We start from the raw sequence: 23,850 nt of genomic DNA, 5'->3' as shown, positions 1-23,850 counted from the left end.
AGGTGTTTTCCTTCCCTTTCCTTCTTTCCTTCCTTCCTTTCCTTTCTTTCCCTCCCTTCCTCCCTTCCTTTTTAACAAACAGGGTAAGTTCTCTCTTACCCTCCCCCATGGTTTAAGGATTAACATCAAGTTCTGAGTCCCACAACATCAACCCAAGATGCAGCTGCTTCTATAGCCACCCTTTGCTCTCATAATGGTTACTTTCTCTTTATCTACAATTTTGGTTTTCAACTGATATAGACAGTCATTTTGTTTTTACAGGCTCTCTTTGGCCTGACATCAACTTACCCTCCCAACCTTAACTGCTATGACAGTGTTCATGTTTTATGAAGTCTGCAAAATAAAATGTGTATCCTGTATTTTTCTGCCAATCTTTGCCTTTTCTTAGAATAAAACTCCCCACCTGGTAGGTCCTTCACCAAAGCTCTTCCTGTTAAAATTCAGCTGAATTTCAAGGTCCACCCCTTCCACGAAGACACCTCAATCCTCCCAATCAGAATTATCACTCCATTTTTAGACTGTGATGACTGTCTGATCTCTACCTCTCATTAGTTTTACTTATTATTTATCTCATATTAAATTTATTGTTGTAAATTATACAGTGAACTACACATCTGGAAGTCAATATTCATTCATATTCCAGACCCCTTGGCCCCGCCACACACACTACCAACATACATTGCCCAGTTCATAGTTATACAAAAGGTCAGACTTGGAACAGAAAGGACTTTAGGTGGCACAAAGACATCGAATTAAATAACAAAGAATCAAAAAATGAGACCATTATTCTCCTTTCAGTTTTTCTGATTCTATCACAAAGAAATCCTCAGTTTGTGTTACTATGGTTTTAACTCTGCTAATCTTTGATAATCTCCCTTTTTAAAAAAGACGGAACAATCCTCAGGCTCAGAGCCTTCTGCAGGAAAACATCTGTAGCCCCAGTTTAATAAAAATACTTTGTTTTTACTGTAATTTATTTTTATAATTTGCTTCTATTTACGGCATGAATACAATAATGAAATTTAATTTCTATGTAATGAAAATAAGTATTCTCAATAAGTAAATTTAGGTTAACAAAATGGGGTAATTTAAACAAAAATATTAAGCAAATTATAGCACAGGTGGAATGTACATTTGACACAAATATTAATGGCATTACATAGAAATGGGAGAAACATTTGGTTGTAGCAGATACTCAATAAAATCAAATGATTTCAATCCATCAACCTCCTTCTTGTTAACCTTCTACATAACTAAAAGAAAATCATGTCGAAGACTAGTTTCAAGCTTCTGAACCAGTTGTTCTTAACAGAAGGGGGAGGGGGTAACATGTGACAATGTCTAGAGACATTTCTGGTTTTCATAACTTGGGGATTTGGGGGGAGGGCTGCTTCTGTCATCTAGTGGGTAGAGGCTAGGGATACTATTAAACATCCTACAGTGCACAGGAGAGCTCCCACAGAAAGAATTATCTGGCCCTAAAAGTCTGTGGTGCCAAGGTTAAGAAACCCTGCTCTAAGAGAAAAGAGAAAGCTCTATATGTAAGATGCTTTGCCCGTTGTAATAAATCACCCTCTGTCCAGCACTGCTCCTTTCCTTATTTGCTCTTTGCCACTGATATGATTACAGAGGAAAATCTTCCACCCAAACCTTCCACTATTTTATATCATCCATATACCCCCAATTAGCAATAAGATTTAAAAATGGACTGTACTGAAGAGTCCATACCCTTTATGTGCTCACACTATACTATCAATATTTAGATCTAACTTCCGAATTAAACCATGGGAGTTATGAGATTTTCAGATGTTCCATTACCAAAGAGGAAAAAAAAAAAAAGACTAATGTAATTTGAGTAAAACCTTGAATCTAGCTGCTACTGATTTTATGATTTCACCAAAGTTACTCTTTGGTCTGATTTATATGGTTCATTGACTCAATATATTTTGCAGAATAAACCTGACCTTGAAATTTTAAAAATACAATTTTTAGTAGTTCTATGAGCTATGTTAGCTTTCTCAAAAGGGAGTCTAAAGAAAACTACTTTTAAAGCTAGCCAAAACAAAACAAAACAAAACAAACAAACAAAAAACATTAAGATAAAAAATAACTAGTAGCTGAAACAGCTACCACTCAGCACTTTATGCTCAAAAGTATTACTGCAAACACTAATCCATACATATATTCTGAGGGTAAAGTGTTTACAAGAAAGTTCTTTGAAGCTATTTTGTGGTTAGTGTTTTGTTTCTCTTTCTGTCTTTCTTTTTTACTCAAGTAAAGTTCTCTAGAACGGTTTAGAACCAAATAGCACCTGTGTCTTTTTTTTTTTTTTTTTTTCAAATTAGGAGTTATTTTTACCCTCGTAACAGTATTTAAACATGGAAAAATAGTGTGTTCTAAAGTAATGATCTTATCATACTCATCACCTAATTTTAAGGCTCTTTACAATGAGCAGATTTCCAAATTTAACATTTACTATGTATTAACGTTAGTGGTTGGTATAGCTTGGAGGTATTTCATGCCTTTACGTTGAAGTTAATTTAACTCCTAATTCTGAGATGCCCGTGGCAAAATGATAGTGAAGGTGAAACCGAATCCTTCTCATTTCAGAGCCACAAAGCTCTCTGCCAACAGAAAAGCAGCATTATTTTCAACACCTACTAGCTATAGAGGTGACAATTATCAGGACTCCCACTGCAAAGAAAGAAAACCAGCACACATGAAATTATGGTCACACAAATTTTAGGGAGAAGATAAACAAGTCACCAGATTTCCCTTTCCCTGGGGTCATGCCCACTGTACCTGGCCCACTTCATTAGCATTCACTCGCTCTCTTTAAAATCATTTGTTGAGCACCTGCCCACTACTGAGCTCTGTACTAGGCACTGAGCACATGATAGTGAACCAGCCAAATCCACAGACCGCCTTTTGGGAGCGTATAGTCAGTGTTCAAGCATGTGCAGCCAGGTGTCTATTCTCCCACTTGCAATCCCACCATGCTCTTGAGCCAACTGCCTGAGAAAGAATCAAATGCCCAGAGAACAACAGAGGGGCCAAACAGTTATATTTTTGATTCCTAGTTATATGCCCAAAAGAGCTTAAGATATTAAGTGCAATGTGGGTAGCAGGAGATCCACAACCAGCAGCATATTCTAGATAGGCTGTGGGGTCCTAAAGGACAGTGTGGGGGGAAAACCAAGGGTATGAAAGTGGCTCAGGAAGGGTCTCGAACAAAGACAGGGAAGGAGAAAGAGAAGATCTGATTCCTCACAGCCAGGAGCACTAGTTGGAGCCCTGCTGTTAGTGGCTCAGGAAGGGTCTCGAACAAAGACAGGGAAGGAGAAAGAGAAGATCTGATTCCTCACAGCCAGGAGCACTAGTTGGAGCCCTGCTGTTAGAAAATGCACACTTTTCCTGTTTCCTTACAGGAAGTATATGCAGCCCATTACCCAGGGCCAGAGCTAAGTGTTACCAAGTGAAATATACAAGTGTTCAGGCCTCTGAATTCCTCCCCTATACAGTGAAGGTGCTGCTGGCCCAGCCTCCTGCCCCCTTAGCCATTTCAGAGTACAGTGTACCCAGCAGGTCTTGGGGAGACACTAGAGTTTTTCCAAAATGTTTGGAACAGGAAATCCAATGAGGACTTGAAGGGAAAGACAGGATAACTTTTCTCTACAGAGTTGTGCAAATGGAGACCACTCAGTGTTACCAGTTGGTCTGCAGGGCATTTTTCAAAAGGGGTCTGCCTCATATTTTAATCTGGCATACACAGATTTATAGCCTAAAACAGCATTTTCATACTGAGTCACAACACATTAGTGAGATATGAAATCACATGGATTCAGCCAATATTTTAATGAAATAGAATAAAATCAAACAGCATAAAATAGGAAATATTAGAGTGCATTGTTGGTAATAAGAATAACATTGTTTTATGAAACTTGTTTTCATTCTAAACACACACACTGTTTCTATTTTATACACACCTATGTCTCACTATCTAAATCTATTTGGTTCCTAAGTTGATAATACATATAGCAAGGGATCCTATGAAACTCTGCTTTAATTCCTTTGCCAGATAAATGTACCCTTTTAAATTGTGGATCAGGTTTGGGGGGAGGGGTAGTGGTGACTGAAATTCACTAGCTTAAAGAAACTGTAGTTCAGTAGAATGGAAATTTTTTAAAAATTTTATTCCAAGATAATTTAACACACTCTTCTTTTGTACTAATTATCTTTCATTTGGTTTCCCTTAACTTTTGTGTGTGGGAATACATCTAGTTTTGCATACATGCTTTCACTCTCATGCTACAGAGAGAAACAAAAGGTGGGAAATAACTGAAAACAGGACTTGGGTTTGGATGTACAAGGCCAAATCCCCACCACAGGCAGCCCAGGCCAAATCCTGTCCATCCCTGTGCCAAACTACTGGACAGAATCTGGACTAGAGGCAGGCTGTTTTCTCCCTTAGAAAAGCCGTTAAAATGCCAATTTCTCAAATCACTGGGCAAAGGACCAACTACTCTCTAGGACAGGGAGCATTGCATAGGATCATGGCCAATTCATGTTTATAAGCAGAACTGAATTTGTTAAGGCATCACAATTTTTGTAAACTTTTTGACAAACTCTATAAACAAAGCAGTATTTTCAAATGTGATTTTAGAAAAGTTAAATTAGTTTGCCTGATACTCTTTAAATAATCTTCCTTACCCCCACCCCCACCCCTCACCCCATATCCTGCAAATATATATATTTTATATAGTATAGAATAGAATAGAATAGAATAGAGCTATCACATGCCCTTGGGCTACCTGTGAAACAGTGCTGCCAGCACTATACAGGGGCTTCAACTGGCTTTCACTGCACTCCCTAAAATTCCCAAACATATCCTCAGTGTGTGCTGCCCTAATAGTCATATGTCCAATCTTCTTTAATGCGGGAGTCACTAGCCTAATACAGATAATTTTAACAGAGGAATGACTACTCACAAGTTAACTTAATCCAGTGGGGATTGTCTATACCCTGGAACCAACCAAAATGACACTTCACACCAACACCTTCGTTCTCTTAGCATCTTAATGACAACTGTGTAACTAATGAATTAAATGTGGTGGCCTTAGAGTCACCACTGACGGGCAGACTTGGCCCAAGACTGAGAGTTTAGAGAGTAAAGACTTGAAACCAATTCACTGAGTCTCAACTTTATCCCTAGTGGAGGAAGGAAGAAGACTTCTGTCAGTCTATAGCTATAATTATAATTCTGCTGTATTCTCTGGCTATATAGATTCTTAGTAATTATATCTGTAACATTAGTTGCTTTATGTTTTAGGTTTATTTTGTGGGGAAAAAAATGATCATGAAGTGACATTTCTCAGTCTCAGCCAAATGGAGTAAGCAGGCACCTCCCAATACTGCCATCTACAGAGAACTCACCTGATACATAGGACTAGTGGAAAGCAGCAAAAGAGAGAATTTTTAGTTTTCTCAAAATATTTTAATTCTGTGATTTGCAAGATAATGAAACAACTAGATAGCAGAGTGAGAATCTTAGCAATATATAACTGATTTATATTTGTCTTCCAAAATTTAATGGAAAATATAGCACAAAGCTTTTTGTAAAAATAAATTTCAAATTCCTCAGGCTTTCCCTAGGAAGTCTACCATCTCATAGACATGTACAACTGGCAGTTTATTTTTTTCTAACTACTTTTCCATTCCTCAAATTAAAGAAATTTCTTGAGTTTCCTGATGGCAAAGCTTATTCATAAAGATAATATGTGCTAATGAGAAGTCCGAGTCAATTAAGCATCTGGGGCAAACGTTACTCAGAAAGCAGTTAGATTTGGTGGTGGGACAGTCCCTTTAGTACCAGCAGACACTTCCTCTACTTGGTGGCAGTTTCTAAAACACCAAGTAAATAATTGTAAGTAGATTAGCTCTTTAATCAGAAATTTACACTGCTCCACTGCAGCTCACCATACAATTATAGTAAGGTTCGAACCTGAAAAAAGGAGACACTTCATTTATTTCGAACCTACTAGCGAAGGCATATAATAGCACATCTTCAGATGAACACTGAAAATTTTGATCAAAGTAGGATATTTATGTATATACTATTCAATGCCCAAGAATTCTGGAACATTTTTTAAAAGATTTATTTATTTATTTATTTACTTATTTACTTATTTATTTATTTATTTAATTTGAGAGAGAGAGAAAGGACATGAGCGAGTTGGGGGGGGGGGCAGAGGGAGAGGGAGAATCTCAAGCAGCTTCCCCACTGAGCACAGAGCCCATGGCAGGGCACAGTTCCTAGGACCCTGAGAACCTGACCTTAGATGAAGTCAAGAGTTGGATGCTTAACCAACTAAGCCACCCAGACGCCCTGTTTTTAAACAATGACAAACAACTACATTTTCATTCAGAAGTTTTGCCTTTCTTACACACCTTCTATATCAACGAGCCATTAACAGTAGTGGCAAACTGGGGGGTGAAGTGACCCTTAACACCTTCCCACCAAGTACCAACATCCATAATCCTGCACTATGGTCTCCAATGGCATTTTAAAAAAAAATGGCTCTTAGCTAAACTCTTCCAACAAAAAGAGAATAGAAAATGAAATTACAAAGTATTAAGTACAGAAGCTTGAACTTGTCAACGATTGAAATTACATTTTCAGATTCCCTACCATAAACAGCCTGGATCTAAAAATGAGTGTTGTAAGGAATTCTCCTTACCTACCAATAACAGAAGGGAAAAGGAAGAAGGGAAAGAAAAAATAATTTTCTACGTTTAAAAATATGAGAACATATGGCATCATCCACATGGCAAAACTGCTCTCTACCTGTTTGGATCTTCAGAGGAGGGATGAGGGACATTTCTGCAACCCCAGAGAGAGAGCTTTTTGCATACATAATTTAAATAAATCACTCCAGCATGAAAGAAGAGCAGAATTCTTCTAATTACCATTGCCTAGACCCCATGTGCTGCTTTTTCTTTAAAGCCACACTAGTTCATTATTCTGCCTTCAACTCTCTTAAATGATTCATTCCCCCCTTTCACTCCTGAGCAGACTCTCCAGGGAAGCTAGTATTTAAGTTTAATTTCTAGTGCCACTTGCTTTGGAGAGTTTGATGAGACGAAAGGGGAAGAATCTAATTTAATAATTCTGTCATGGTTTGGAGGGGCACCCTCCTCCCCTACCCCAAAAAATAACTAGACAAACAAAACCCTCTGGCAAGATATAATTGTGAGCAAAGACACCAATCGGGAAACAAGGGCCCACGTGTGGTGGGAGCTGTCACCCAAGGGAAGTGGCAGCCGGCGAGGAGGAGGGAGCGAGGGTGGGAGAGTCAGGCTGCTGCTCGCAGCTGCACCGGCCTGGGCGCTCGGAGAGAGACCAGACTCCCAACTTGAACGTGCTTAGCTCCCTCCTAAACACTAGGCGGGGAGAAATCAAAAGAACAAGGAGGCTACACTGGCTCCCGCATCCCCGAGCAGTCCCTGCGAAAGGGACTGCCCCCGGTGCGCGCAGCGGGCTTCCCCCAGAAGCCCGAGCCCGCGCGCAGTACGCGCGGCTCCACCACGTCCAGGGCGCCCCCGCCTTACCGTCCCAGCTCCGATTCCACCTCGAAGAAATCGCTCAAAGCATCCCTGTTGGAACCTTCGATCCAGTAATCCGGGACGAGGCTCCCAGCCCCCGGGGCCACACTGGCGGTGACCGAAGAGCAGGACGAGGCGGAGCACGAGGGCACCGTGACTTTGAGCATCTTCGCGGCGGGACTCCGGAAGCCGCCACCGCTGTCGCCGCCGCTGCCGGAGCGAGAAGCCCCGCCGCCCGCTGCCGCCTGCAAACGCAGGAGCGAGAGGTGGCGTCCTTCACACACACGCACACACCCACCGCCGCCGCCGCCGTCTCCCCCGGCGCCTCCCCCGGCGCCCTAGGCTGCGCGCTGGCTGCGGCTCCCCTCCTGCACACTCGGAAGGGAGGGAGGGCAGGAGGATGGGTGGAGTAGGGGGCAAGGAACTGGGAGAGGGTGTGAAGGGAGAACCCAGTCGCCTCCAGCCGGAGAGGAGAGGCGGAGGCACTGCAAAGGAGATTCCCTCCCCTTTCGCTCCCTCCCTCCCCACCTCTCCTCCTCCCTCCTCCGAGCCTTTCCAGCCCCCTCCCTTTTTTCCTTTCTCCCTCCCAGGCTGTGGCTGCCGCGGTGCCGGCTTGGGCGGCTCCGGATGCAGGAGCTTGGGGAAAGCACGAGGACCAGAGCATCATCCCACGCGCCCTCCTGCGGGAGCCGGGAGCCTGGAAGGCACCGCGCGCGGTGGGACGCTCGCTCCAGGAGTGGCGGGCGCCCAGCGCGCTCTGGGAGCACATGGGTCTGGACCACCTAGCAGAAGGTTGAGAGAGGGACCTGGCTGCTGTTGGCGCTACTCATCCTTCCCGGAGCGCGTCTAGGTGGCGAGTCCCTCCCACCTATTACCAGCTAACCAGCCATCCCCTGTTCATCCCTCTGTCAAAGCTTATATTGGCAGCTGGGGAGGGTGCCCTGTAGTCACTGATTTCCCAGAGCTCCTGTGCCCGGCCCCAGTGACAGCTGGAGGGGAAGGAAGCACCTGGGTCCTCACTGACCTGACTCACCTTTGAGTGAAGTCTTCAGTTGGAAGAGACGCTGCAGTGCTGCCGCAGGCACCGCCTCCTTTAGCACTGTTGGAACTCCTGAAAGGGCAGGTGTTTGCTGTGTCCGGTTCACTCTCAACCTCTAAAGGCTAGAACAGAAAGGACCCAGAGAATTACAGGTCTGAAAGGGCCCTGTGGAAGCCTTAAGGCAGGACCTGTCACCATTCATGACAGAGAAGATTGCTACATTTAACGCTCTTTACTCTTCCAAGGAGATGTGTCCCATCACAAGCATTCCAATGTCTGTCAACCTTCAGGCTATTCTTCTAAGTACTGGTTAAATGTATATCGTTTATATTTCTACCCTTGAACTTTTTTCTTTCTGGATTTCAGCAAAGACAAACAACAATCAGTCATATTCTGTAATAAACATATATAAAAATAGTTATTTCATCAACCTCATTTCTGGCTAAATAACTCTAGACCCTTTCTTTAACCTTACTTCACAGGTGTTACTTTCAGAATTTTTTTTTAATTTTCCTCCAACATGCAATAAACTCTTCTCACATGTCCCCATTCCTGATAACACCAATAAAGAAAGTCTAATATTCTCCTCTAATTTATTGATTTCTGACTCTTAAGAGTTTTCATGCTATCTTGGTGAACTACCCCCCCCCAAACCCATAAAAAACAAAACCCAAAAATTAACCAATTAGTGATAGGAATATGATCCTTAGTTGACAGGAAAGAAAAAATAAATATAAAAACTATCCTTCACAGGTAATCTTATGAAGATGAGCACATGCTCAATCTACAAATGGCCTAAAAAATAGCAAGTATATGTAGATTCATACAAATTCAGTGAAATACTGAATTACTTGGTGAAAGACTGAAAATGCTCACACAACATTACTTTTCAGAGAATGAATTCACTAATTTTCATGTTAGAAAATCAAGTTCATAGTCAAACCAAGCTAATAAAGCTCTAAAGTAAATTCTGGTTCTCCTGAAGTAAGTTTCCCGTGGCTTGCACTGACTGGTGGAGGACGGGCATGGAGTAGCTGCTAGGACATTTCTATTCACACTCCTTTGAGGCACATTCTGAAGTGGCAGCACTGCATGTATGTACTTGTCTGTTGTGAGCAATTCTTTCACAACATAAGTCCAAAGCAAGCATATTACATTGAAAGAGATGATAAGTCTTTTTACTCTTGCTATTTTAGGGAACAATAGCCAGAGAAACACCACTTCATGGTATAGAGGAGATTGCAGAATTGGTATTTACATTCAACACCGGTTTAGTCATTTGATCCCTATGCTTTTCAAAACTGACTTTTGTAAAAGTGCTATTAACTGATGTTTCAAAAGAGGGTATCTGGTTTAATAAATCAGTTTATGTTTATTTAAACATAGAAGATGAAAATAAATATTTTAAGACAAGTGGAACAGGATTGAATCCATATGATTTATCTTCAGTCCTTACAAAATATCATCTAAAATGATCGGAAGAAGAACAAAAGCATATATCCACAAAAAGAAAGAAAGAAAATCAACTAAATCCCAGCATCTAAGAACAGACAGACAAATGGTAACTGACTTAGAAGACTGAATATACCTGAAACCCAGATTTAAAATGGGAGAAGCCAATGAGAAAAAATCTAATTCTTACCACAAAATTCCAGAAATGCTCAGGAATTGAGTACCAGATCCTTCTAAAGTTGGAACAGAAAGTAAGACATTAGTTGAAGGCTGTTATAAGAAATTCTTAGGCCCCTATGTTTCTTCTTCCACCATTCACAGCCAAAAACACACTTCCCAAACCCTTGGAAAAGAGAAGAGATTGAATCTTTGAAAATGTTGTACAGAAAATGAAATATGTTTTACATCACAAGGTACAGCTCAGACCATATTGAAAACAGAGGGATTCATGAAACTCTACATAACAAAATATAAGATTTCCAGGTCCATTAGGCTCCCAGAATGTTGAAAAACAGGCATATATCTATCATATCCCCAACCATACAAGAAATTAAAGGATTCTTCACTAAGAAAACTAAATAATCCAAGGAGTTAAGGACCTATGGATACTGACAATTAGGATACTCCCCGACAACAAAAATCCTGATTTTTCTCAAAACCTTACAGTGAAGCCTATCATTGAACAGGCTCAGGAATCCAAAGCTTCTAATTGCCTATTTTTTGTCTCACTCAAACATGCATGGATAAGGTTCCATTCTGATATGGCAGAGTAGCTGGCATGACTAAACCTCCTGCATATAACAATTATAATCTCTGGATTAAATATAAAAAGGGTTCTTGAAATGTGCAAAAGATCCACCAAAATCAGAAAACTGAAAATGATGTAACCCACAAAAGAAAGGAACTTTTCTGAATTAGATGCACATTTATTTCGCTTTTCCTCTAAGGGCTCCAGAAGCGACACAACTCTTAGTAGCTTGAGGTATCAGAAAACAGAATTCAGGGCTGGCAGAGAGGCTAGAAATTGAGGAGGAAATTCCAGAAAGAAGGGAACACAGAGAAAGAATCCAACAATCTACATATAAACTGTGCTCAAATACTAGGCTAATCTCTGAGCTATGCATGTGTGGGGAAACTCCAAGGAACTCAGCAGAAAGCACAGAGCAATAACTGGAAGGTTGAAATGCTGAGAAAAAAATTTAGCTGTTCCTTACCTCAGGAGAGAAACATGGTTTGGAGTATGAGTTTCACCAAGTTTAAGTGTGTGTTACAAGAAAGGAAAAAAAAAAGTCTTTTGGAAAAAGATAACAGAATCCAGAATCTCTGCAAGGAATTATTTGACAATCCAATATACAATTTATTTTTTTTTTAAGATTTTATTTATCTATTCGACAGAGATAGAGACAGCCAGCGAGAGAGGGAACACAAGCAGGGGGAGAGGGAGAGGAAGAAGCAGGCTCCTAGCGGAGGAGCCTGACGTGGGGCTCGATCCCACAATGCCAGGATCACGCCCTGAGCCGAAGGCAGACGCTTAACCGCTGTGCCACCCAGGCGCCCCAGACAATCCAATATACAATTAAAAAAAAAATACTAGATATGTGAAGTGGTAGAAAAATGTGAACCACAGTCAAAAGAAATATCAATCAACAGAAACCAACACCAAGATGATTTAGATAGATTGGTATTCATAGACATAGGATTTAAAACAGCTATTATAAATATGTTCAGATAATTTTTTAAAAAGATAATCACAATGCATGTTACTATTAGAGAAATGGAAACTACTCAAAAGAAAAAAATTGGAAATTAAAAAGATGAATGGGCAAACTAAATTTTTTTGAAATTAAAAAAAAAATCACTCAAAGAACTTACAGAAGAGTGCAGGTTACAGAGGAAATAGTGGGTGAACCTGAAGATAGACTATGATATCTAACCTCCAAAATAGTCCCCCGCCATCATCTCCTGATAATCATGCCTTTCTGAGTTCACCTAACACACTGAATGACCTATGTATCAAACAGAACATGGTAGAAGTAAGGGAATCTGACTTCCACAGTCATAAAAGCATTACAAAATCTGCCTTGATCTCTTGGATTGCTCATTCCAAGGGAAGCCAACTTCCATGGGATTCTCAAACAGTTCCATGGAGATGGTAACCAATTTACTAGCCATGTGAGTCAGCCACCATAGACGTAAATTCTCCCAGTCCCAAACAAACCATCAAATGACTACAACCCCAGCCAACATCTGACTACAACTTCATAAGAGACCTGAGCTGAACCACACAACAATTCAGAATTTCAGATAATTCAGGATTCTGAATTCATAGAAACTGTAGGAGATAAATGATTACTGCTGCTATTAGTCACTAAATTTTGGAGTAATTTATTTTGCAGCAATAGAAAATTAATAATAGCATAGCTATAGAAATTATCCAATCTAGATAACAATAACAACAGAGAATGAAAGCAAAAACTTGGGGAAAAAAGGAGGGGTGGGCAAACAAGTCTCAGTGAATTATAGGACAATATCAAGATACCTTACATATCACTGGGTTCCCAGGACACAGAAAGAAAGGACTGGGGCAGAAAACTTATTTGAAAAAAATGGCTGAGATTTCCCCAAATTTTGGTAAACAACATCAACTTACAGATTCAAGAATTCCAGAAACCCAAACAGAATAAGTAGAAATAAAATCACACCTAGGCCCATCTAAGTCAAATGCTTAAAAACAATAGATAAAAAACAAACAAACAAACAAAAACAAAACACAACCCCCCCCAACACAGTTTTGAAAGCATCCCCTGCTGGGGGAATGGGGGAGAAATAGAGAGAAAGAGAGAAGTAAGTATATTATATATTATAAGGAAGTAATAATACAAATGACAGATGACTTCTCATCAAAAATAATGTAGGCCAAAAACAATGGAATGATATCTCTAAAGTTATTTAACTTTGAAGATATGTAACTTCTAAAAAAAACCCAAAACCAAAAAAACCCTAGATTCAGCATATCATACTAAAGGAATTTTTTTTTTTTTTTTGAGGGAGGTAGGGGGCAGAGAGAGAGGGAGAGAGAGAATCTTAAGCAGGCTCCATGCCCAGCGCAGAGCCTGATATAGGGCTCAGTCTCACAACCCTGAGATCATGACCTGAGCCAAAATCAAGTTGGACACTTAACTGACTGAGCCACCCAGGCACCCCTAAAGAAATATTTTTAGGCTGAAGGGAAATAAACAAAATGAAGGGGCACCTGGGTGGCTCAGTTGTTAAGTGTCTACCTTCGGCTCAGGGCATGATCCCAAGGTCCTGGGATTGAGCCCCACGTCAGGCTCCCTGCTCCACTTGGAGTCTGCTTCTTCTTCTCCCACTCCCCCTGCTTGTGCTCCCTCTCTTGCTGGCTGTCTCTCTCTCTCTCTCTGTCAAGTAAGTAAGTAAGTAAATAAATAAATAAATAAATCTATCTTTATAAATAAATAAATAAATAAATAAATAAATAAATAAAATGAAAACTCAGATACACAGAAGGGAATGAAGATAGTAGAAATGGGATATACATGTAAATAGAAAAAGCTCTAGTTCTTATTCTCCCTTTTATTTAAAAGACAACTCATGGTTTAAAGCAAAAATTATAATATTGAATTTTGTGGGTTATAATATATATAGAAGTAAAATATGATACAAAATACTACATATAAATCCTTCTATATAATATTGAGGAAAAGGCAAAATTAGGTGACAGAATGCAGATCAGTGGTTCTCAGAGGCCAAGACAGGGTAGACAACTGACTGAAAATGGGTTTGAGGGGATTTGGGAGTGACAGAAAATTTTATATCAAGATTTTGATGGTGATTATATGATTTTATTAAGCGATTTGTCAAAACTCTTTAATTATACTTTAAAAATTGATGTATTTTATTATATGCAAACTGCATCTAATAAAGACAATTAAAATTTATAGTAGCTATGTAGCCAATTCTTTAACTTAGCCAAATCGAAAGTCCATAAATATTGGAAAGGAAGAAGTTAAACTGTTGTCATTTATAAATGACTTGATTTTTTATGCAGAAAATCCTAGGATTTGACTTAGACTACTAAAATTATTAAGTGAATTTAAAAAGGTCACAGGGTATAAGATCAAAATAAAACAATCAACTGTATTTTTAAATATTAGCAGGAAACAACTAGAAAATGGAATAGAATAAAAAAGCATAAAATACTTAATCCTCTATGGCATAATCTACCCAATATTGCTAAAAGAAATAAAGAGACAGATATACTATGTTCATTGACTGAAAGACTCAATATTGTTAACATGTCAATTATCCCCTAATTGGTGTATAGGCTAATTTTAGTAGTCTTTGTAGAAATTGAAAAGTCTATTTTAAAATGTGTAAAGAAATATAAAATACTTGGAACACAAAAACAATTCTGAAAAAGAACAAAGCTGGAGGTCTCACTTTTTTTTAATTCAAAACTTACAATAAAGCTACAGAGATGAAATCTCACAGAAATGAAAACAGTATAGTATTGGTGTAAAGACAAAAAGAATAGGTCACCAGAACCGAATAGGGAGTTCAGTATATACATGTGGAAAGGAAAAGTCTTTTCAGTAAATGGTACCAGAAAACTGGATAAATATATAGGGAAAAACGAACCTCAATCTTTTCTTTGTACCACAAAAAAAAAGTTAATTTAAGATGGATAAATCTATGCATATAAGCTAAAACTACAGTAGCACTTCTAAAAGAAAATACTGAAGAATATCTTCAGGAACTTACTATAGATAAAAATATCTTAGAGAAGACACTGTGGGCTCTAAACATAAGAGAAAAAATTTTAAAATGGAATTTATCAAATTTTAAAACTTCTGCACATCAAGAGACAAAATTAAGAAAATACAAACACAAGCCACAAACTGGGAGGCAATATTCTTAATACAAATATCTGACAAAGACTATGTATCTGGAATACATAAAGAATTCTTAAAAATCAATACAAAGATTAAATAAAAACAATTAAAAGACTTCTGGTTTCTGCTCAGGATGTGCAGAATTGCAAAGAGCACTGATCCAATCCTTATAATACAACAAAAAGCCAAAATGCAAGGTCAAGATGTTCTTACCCCTTGACAGTACTGAGGTCACAGAACACCAAGTAGTCTAAAATCTTAGGACAGAGAGGTGTCCATAGGAAAGGTGGCAGTTACTTACCTGTGGCAAACATCGCCACAAAACAGTAAAAATTATTTATGAAGAATTAACAAATTGGGGAATGTTGAATGTGGGCTTACAACAGAATGTGAAACCCCTGGGAGCAACATATATAGGAGGAGTTCACATCTTCTTGCAGGCTTTTCTCCACAGACTCTACTGGGCACACAAACAAATGGGTGAGAGTCCTGAGAAAGCAGGCCTCATGGTGCAGACCTAGAGGAAAAGAACAGCAGCTACTAGGAGGGGGTGGGAAACCAGCCATGACCTTCGACCTTATCTTCCCTATAGCATTAGTCTGCAGGAAAAGGGAAGCAACAAACATTATCACCTTTAGGCACTGGCACAAACCCACAAGGAAGGGAACAGAAAAATCCCTCTTACCTGAAAGGAGAGGCAGGAATGTGTCCTGAACACAGAACTACAAATCGTGAAAAGACTAGAGCTTTAAGAGGGTCACATCCCCAAGAAACAGGGCCGACCTAAGACTAAAATTCAATCAGAACAGAGAATGTCCCCTCTGCTCCCCACCACCAAGCTAATAAGCATCAAGTAACAAGTAAGAGTGGAGTACTTCAAGAGCACAGACACAGACCTTCTTTATGGCATAGTGTAACTGGAAGACCTAAAGCTATTGGTGGGGCAGACAGAGAGAAAAATGCCGAGAAAAACCAGCAAAAGATATTGGTAGAGAAATATAAAACATGTGCAGTGAGGCTAAGCATAGCATGAGCAAACTGCAAATCCAACCAAAATCCTCACTAGATTAACTGAAACTCCCACACTAAATGCCTAGTAGAAGGGAAGGCATACCTATTTATAGACATAAAATCTATTTACCACAGTTTCCACTGTCCAAAACAAGATGCACAACTTTCAACGCAAAATTATGAGGCAAAAAAAGCATCAAGAAATAAACATACTGCTAAGAAACAAAACTATAAACTGAACCAGACTCAGATATGATGGGCATGTTAAAGTTATCTAACCAAGACATAAAAATAACTATGATTATTATGTTAACAATTCTAATGGAAAGGGTGAAAACTTTTAAGATCAGTGGGAAATTTCAGCAAAGAAATGGGATCCAAGAGAAAAAATCAGAAGGAATCTCAAGAAACAACCCCCCCCCACAGTAATATAAATGAAGAATATCTTCAACACACATACCAGCAGATATATCACTGGTTAAACAAATAGTGAATTTATAGATAGGTGGATAGAAATTACCCAAACTGAAGCATAGAATACAGCATCCAAGACCTGTGGGACAATTTTATACAGTCTAATGTATGCCTAAATAGAAAGGAGAAGAAAGAAAGAGAGAACAGGGAAAAAACCATACGAAGCAGAAACAGCTATGAATTTTCCAAAATTAGTAACAGACATCAAACTACAGGTCCAAGAAACTTACAGAAATATCAAATATTATATACATATATATTTGTATTACATACGTGTGTATATACATTATAATATACCACTGATGCATATGATATTTAATCTGCTGAGAACGAAAGACAAAGAGAAAATGTGGAGATAGTCAGGAAAAAGACACATTGCATACAGAGAAAAAAAATGATAAGAATTACAGTAAACTTCTTGTCAGACAAGAAAGATGACAATGCAGTGAAATCTTTTTTCCTGTTATTTCTATAATGGTATGTTTTCTAAACAGTTTTCTTGAAGTATAATTGACATAAACTAAATATTTAAAATGTACAATTTTATAAGCTTTGACATATGTATATACCTGCCAAACCATCACCACAATCGAAATAGCAAACATATCCATCCCCTTCAATCCTGGTGCTCCTTTGTAATCTCTCCCTTCCATCTCTCCTTGCCATCCCCCAACCCAAGTAACCACTGATCTGCTTTTTGGTGCTATAAGAAGTTCACATTTTCTGGGGTTTTATATAAATGAAATTACAGTATTCATTATGTTTTTATCCAGCTTGCTTTTTAAAGAAACTAATTTAAAGATGTGTTTTTAAAAACTATATAGTGTCACAAAGCTTAGTACTCTGCTTTATTTATTTCTACTTTCAATTTCCACCTCTCAGAAGACAGCCTCGCCTAAATTTCCCAGATTTCCAAACAATTGCAGACCTCTTTTCTTTAGCTAGCTAATCTGGCTTCTCTTGCCTCATTCATCTTTCCTAACACTTTCTGGCTTTGAAAAACAACGATCTTAGCATCCATCTCAAGAAATTAGAAACAACAACAATAAATTATATGCAAAAAAAGGGAAATAAACTAAAAAGAGGGGATAAGAGGGGAAATTAACAAGGTAGAAAACAAATATATCATAGAAGTACTCAGAAACCCCAAATTTAGTTCTTTAAAAGGACCAATGAAATTGATGAACTTCTGGACATATGATCAATAGAAAGAGAAGAGACACAAGTAACCAATATTGGGAATAAAACAGGGGAAATTACCACAAATTTGGTACATATTTAAAGAGTTATAAGAGGATATGGAAATAGGAAAATCTGGCCAGCTCTATATTTATTAAAGAAATTGAATCTCTAATGACAACACACACACAAACTTAAGACCCAGATGGGTTCACTGGTAAATTCTGCATTTTAAGAAAAAAAGAACATCAATCTTACACACACTATTCCAGAAAATTTTTAAAAAATAGTAATTCTTTAAAAAAAAAAGATGTATTTATTTGAGAGAGAGAGAGTGTGTGCATGCACAACCCAGGGGTGGGGGGAGGGGCACAGGGAGAGGAGAAATGAAGCAGATTCGCTGCTAAGCAGGGAGCCTGATGCAAGCCAAAGGCAGACGCGTAACTGACTGAGCCACCCAGACACCCCAGAAAGAATAATTCTTAACTTACTTTTTGAATTCAGGATCAGTTGGTTTACAAGAAAGGTATTACAAGGAAAAAAAAATTTCAGGCCAATATTGCTCATGGACTGAATTTTTACAAATTAATCAATTATTATAGTACAATAAATTATACTATATCATGACCTACTCTGGTTTATTCCAGGAACTCAATGTTAGCTTAATATTCTAAAATCAACCATATATTTCACCCACATCAGCAGACAGAGGAAGAAAAAGCATGTGGCCATCTCAGTATATGCAGAAAAAAGTGGTAGAAGTCAAGTCCACTAATTATAAAAACCAAAAAGACACTTAACAAACTAGGCATAGAATCTGCAGCAAAAATCAGACTTAAAGGTGAAATGTAAAAATTTCCCTCTGAAATCAGAAATGACGAAAACATACTCTCCACCACCACTTCTACTTTTATTTAGTATTGTACAGTAGGACTTAACCAATGCAATATGGCAAGATTGAAAGGAAGGAAGGAAGGAAGGAAGGAAGGAAGGAAGGAAGGAAGGAAGGAAGAAGTATTGAAAAGAAAGAAAAGATCTGTTATTTATAGATGATAGGATTACTTATGTTGAAAATCCAAAAGAATCTATAAATTATTAGAATTGAAGAGCTTATAGTCAATGAATACAAAGTCATGCAAAATTCAGTATAAAATTGTATTTCTGTATATTAGCAAGGAATAACTAGAAAAGAAAAATTTTAACTTTACTCTTCAGCAATAAAAATAATAAACTATTAACACACACAGAAACATGAGTCTGAAAAACATTAAGCTGAATGAAAGAAGTCAGACTCCAAAAATAGTACGTATTGTATGATTCCATTTATTTGAAATTCTAGAAGAAAAAGTGAAGGTAAAATGACCCACATGGAGATATATGTTAGTGCTATGAACACTGACATTTCTGGGAAGAATAACCAGCTTATCTACAGAGGAATAATAATTAGAATTTTATCACAGTTTTCATAGTAACAGTGGATGCGCAAAGACAATGAAGCAATCACTACAAAGTTCAAAGAAAAACTGACTTCAGGGGTGCCTGTGTGGCTTGGTTGGTTAAGTGTCCGACTCTTGATTTGAGTTCAGGTCATGATCTCAGTGTTGTGAGATCAAGTCCCACCTCAGGCTCTGTGTCGGGCTCCATGCTGGGCGTGGAGCCTGCTTAAGATTCTCCCCCCACCCACCTCTCACTCTCTCTCCCCCTCTCGAAAGAAAGAAAGAAAGAAAGAAAGAAAGAAAGAAAGAAAGAGAGATTTTGAATCTATATGCTATGCCTAAGTTAACTAGCATTTCAAGTGAAGCAAAATAACAGACATTTCCAAATATTTAGGGACTCAGAAGATTTACCATCCATTCATCCTCTCAGAAATAATCACGATAGGATGAACTGCGACAGAACGTTTTATATGTGCAAGACAGCGACACAGAATACAAGAAAGAATGCTAAATGAACAAAACACTAAGTTTTAGAAGTTATTGGTACAAATAAAATAATGTGGGTTTATATAATACATCAGTCTAGAAGCATGAGAAGCAGCAGAGGACAGAAGTTAAGAGCAGAAAATATAAAAGTAGACAACAAATCCCATCCTTTCCAAGCAAAGAAGAGATACTGATTAATCAGACATTAATAGCAAGTTAGAACGTTAATGGACAAGTTATAAGGTTAATACATATTCAAAAATGTAAGGATAAAAATGAGAAGAATAGAAAGTCTTTATAGTTTTCAAACAAAGTCAGGGGAAGAAACAGGACAACAGAAGTTTGATAGACAAAAGACAGAGGGATGAAAAGAAATAGAACAGCATTATAAAATAGTTAAATTGGCAGTCTAGTGAATGCTGTGGTGCACTGTCAAGGATGCCTCACTCAAAGTTAGCTCCTTCCCAGGAAGCAGCTTGCATCCACTTACTCATCCCATACTTTTTCCCTCAATTTAGGACACCTCTGAAGGTCCCAACTTCAGAGCTCCCTGCAGGACTGGTTGAAACCTCTGGGACAAATTCATCATAGTTAAACTTCTCCTTTTGCTCTGTATTTTCCCTATTCCCTCATAGGCATTATTCCTGATTGCTCCCCAATACATTTTGTGCATGCTTATCTCTGTCTTCTCTATCCCAACAAACGTTTCCAAGAGGACCTGATTTCAGAGAGGTTGTGCTAAGTGGTCCAAGGAAGCAGACTTTAAAGATGGAATTTTGGTAGCCAAATCACTCACCAGCTGCTTAACAACGAAGATCCCATTATTAGTAGCGAATGGAATATAGTAGCTCCTGGCACACCGTGGCAACATATTCTGATTACATATTGTTGCATAACAAATAATTCCAAAGCTTAGTGGCTTAAAATAACTATTTCATTATTTCTCATGATTCTGTGGGCTCTGTTGGGCAGTTCTCCAGCTTCGATGAGGTCAACTGGGGTTGCAGTCATCAAGGAGCTTAATTGAGCTCATTGACATGGTTGGAAGCTTCATTCACAGGCTTCAACTGCGAGATCACCTGGGTCTGGTGATCAAAATACCTACAAGTGGGCTTTTTCACAGCATGGCAGCTGGGTTCCAAGAGAGAACATCCCAAGAACAAGTGTTCCAAAAGAGAGGATGTAGAAACTGCTAGGTCAATTAAAGCATAGGCGAAAGGCATCACTCATTCCATATTCTATTGATCAGAGCAATAACTAGCATAAGCCAGATTCAAGGGGAGAGGAAATAGGACGTGTGACATATACATGTGGGATGCCATGGAACTGGGGTCATCTTAGGAGACTAGCTATTGCATAGTAGAACTGTTAAAATTCCTCTAGTGGTGAGCTGAGATGGGATCATAGTAGAAGGAAAAGCACTGATGGGTGCAATGTCTCAATCTTCAACGGGTCTGAGAAAAGTCATAATTATAAGGACAATGGAATCAGACAAATTTTGTTGAGTGCAACCAAGCACTGGAGAAAGAAAATAAAAGACACCGATAATTAATCACCAATTTAAGGCAAAGTGGGAAAGATCAGAGGGTCTCCATGGCAGCTTTCAAAGAGAACCTCACCTCCTACATCAGGACAACAGAAAGAGTTGTGAATCAGGTACAGGACTTAATTATAAAGATCGCTAGCTACAGAGAAAGATAATTCTCAATCCTGGAAAGTCTGCTATACCAAAGTCAGGCCCTTTATCAAAATGAGTGGGACTCTGAGTCTTGGTATGGAACCATGTTGGTGGATGCACTGGAGAAACTGGAAACCTCAGATTTCCCTGGAGCATCTGGCCCATAAAAGTGGCCCACCTCTCCCTAATAAAGGCATGTCCCTTGCTTGGAGATGATACAGAGGCCACTGTCTTACAAGATGGTAAGCATCCCACTCAGCACCTATCCTCTCACCATCCCCCCAGTCTCCAGACCAATAATGAGGGTCAAGTAACAACATAACACAACATATCAGGGAAGTGCTGGGGTTGCTATACCAGGAAAGGGACTACAGTGTGAAGGAGCTGTAGGACATAGCCAACATGGAGTGGTACAAATTTGGATCCTGAAGTTTCTAAATCAAGGAAGTCAGAACATAAAATCGCATAAGGAAGAATTTATGAGCATGGGAACTGCTCCTATTGATACTGTATTTAAGCTCCCAGATGGAAATCTGTGTGTTGAGCCATAAGGAAAATTATCATTATTCAAAAAGACAAATCATACAGAACAAGTTTTCTTTTCGAACTGCAGTAAAATAAGAAACTAACAAAAAAATTGCAAAAAGAGTCATGCACTTGTAAATTTTTAAACGCCACTCAGATAAAAATAAAATTGAAATTACAATTATAATTTAAATACTTTATAATGAGTAAAAATGAAAGCACTAATTATAATAATCTCTGTAATGTAGTCAAAATAGTACTCACAGAAATATTCATAATTTTAAATGCATGTATTAATAAACAACAAAGATTGAAAAATAAATGAGTGAAGATTATGTAACTGTATGCGGAACTAGCAGAAATTGATAGGATGCAAATATAATAAAAATTTATTTATTTTTCCACTATCCTCTTAAATCCATTCTACAGTCTTATTCTTCCCCTCTCAGATAAAATATTGAGAAAAGGTCTTAGCTTTCCTGGTTAATTTTAAACCGTAAAAAAAACAAAAACAAAAACAAAAAACTTCTAGTCACTTCTAATAACTATTACAGTTTTTTTTTAAATAATTAAACTGTCCATTTTAGTGAAACAGTCTACACTGGGATTTTAGTTAATGCTTCACTTTTCTCCTCCCCAGCTCAGGTTCATTTCAGGCTGAAATTCTGCAGAAGAGCATAGGGTGTGTGTGGGAACTTCTGTCCTTGCTTTGTCAGCTCCTCCTACTCAAACCTACACTTTCAGCTGTGATATTAGGACCCTCCAGGGCTGGAATTAGGAAGGGTCAGAGATGGATGAGGGGGTAAAGGAGAATAAAGGTCCAACTTGATAGGGGAGGGGTGTTTTGATGTGAGAGTGCTCTCTGGGTTTGCTGAATTTTCATCCCTGGCCTCATGGGGTATTTTTGTGGGTTTTGTAGAGATTTCTTCACCAGGAACATCCAATTTTAACTCTGTTGATGTGGGCAGAGCTCTTTTTCTGGCTTGGCCATTTAAGATTTTGCCCTCAGAGTCAGTATCTAAGGTTTCCTCCAGCCTCTTTTTGGTCCATTCATCCAAATCGTTCCCATTTTTATGACTCACATCTGTCTAGGAAAACACATGCCTCTCTTCAACCATAGCGGAAGCAGGCACCTCTCTTTGCTCTTCCCCAGGAAGATAGCTCTAGCCACATACTTTCTGCTTTTCATTTTCTATAAATGCAGAACAAAAACTGTTCCTTTGCCCCATCAAACACCAGGGGCAAAAGGGGAAGGCAGGGATATAAAATTCTACAAGAGGGTCTCTTAAAGTCTCTCTAACTTGTCTAGACATCAAGAGTAACATCAGTGCCATCCATTCACCCCATACACTAAACGTGGAGGGAAGTGTGGCTGGATAACATCGCCAAGTGACAACGGTTCCTCACAATATCTTCCTTTCCCTGGCTCTCCAACTTCAATCCTTTTATCCCCTCAAGTTGGGTTTAGGGCCAAGGATCATAAAACTGCTTTTCAGCTAGTTCTTTTTTTTTTTTTTAAAGATTTTATTTATTTATTTGACAGAGATAGAGACAGCCAGCCAGAGAGGGAACACAAGCAGGGGGAGTGGGAGAGGAAGAAGCAGGCTCATAGTGGAGGAGCCTGACGTGGGGCTCGATTCCGTAACGCCGGGATCACGCCCTGAGCCAAAGGCAGACGCTTAACCGCTGTGCCACCCAGGCGCCCCTCAGCTAGTTCTTTTGTCATTGGTACAAAAGACATGAACTATTCCTTCATTTAGAAATATAGGGCTTCTTGTCCCCTATTATTTTGCTTTTGACCTTTCGGTTTCAGACAAAATGAGACAACACATATCTGATTTATTCATCCTGTCACACATAAACTTAAGAAACCAGAAAAGACTGACAAAATAGACCAAAAAAAAGTTAAAGAATTAATAAATACAAAAGTAGAAATTGACTAAATAAAATGAAAACATTAAGTACAATGAGTGAAATCAAAAGTTAATTCTTGGAAAATCCCATAAAACTGAACATCTGGCAATTAGACTGAAAAGAAAATTAGAGAAGACTGGC

At 38.7% G+C, this 23,850-nt stretch overlaps 1 protein-coding gene across 1 annotated transcript in view; it reads right to left on the bottom strand.

Annotated features, from left to right (window-relative positions):
- Nucleotides 1-7,845, bottom strand: part of CAMK4 (calcium/calmodulin dependent protein kinase IV) — a 210,150-nt gene extending 202,305 nt beyond the window's left edge. Inside the window, exon 1 of the mRNA XM_048221217.2 lies at nt 7,609-7,845. Coding sequence (XP_048077174.1) covers nt 7,609-7,769 — 161 coding nt within the window. The 5' untranslated portion in view covers nt 7,770-7,845. The remainder of the gene's footprint in view (nt 1-7,608) is intronic.
- Between the last annotated feature and the right edge of the window lie 16,005 nt (nt 7,846-23,850).

Source organism: Ursus arctos, unplaced genomic scaffold (assembly GCF_023065955.2).
Source record: "Ursus arctos isolate Adak ecotype North America unplaced genomic scaffold, UrsArc2.0 scaffold_5, whole genome shotgun sequence".
NCBI classification, from domain to species: domain Eukaryota; kingdom Metazoa; phylum Chordata; class Mammalia; order Carnivora; family Ursidae; genus Ursus; species Ursus arctos.
Note: the sequence above shows the minus strand (reverse complement) of the source record. Positions and strands in the feature narration are given on the sequence as shown.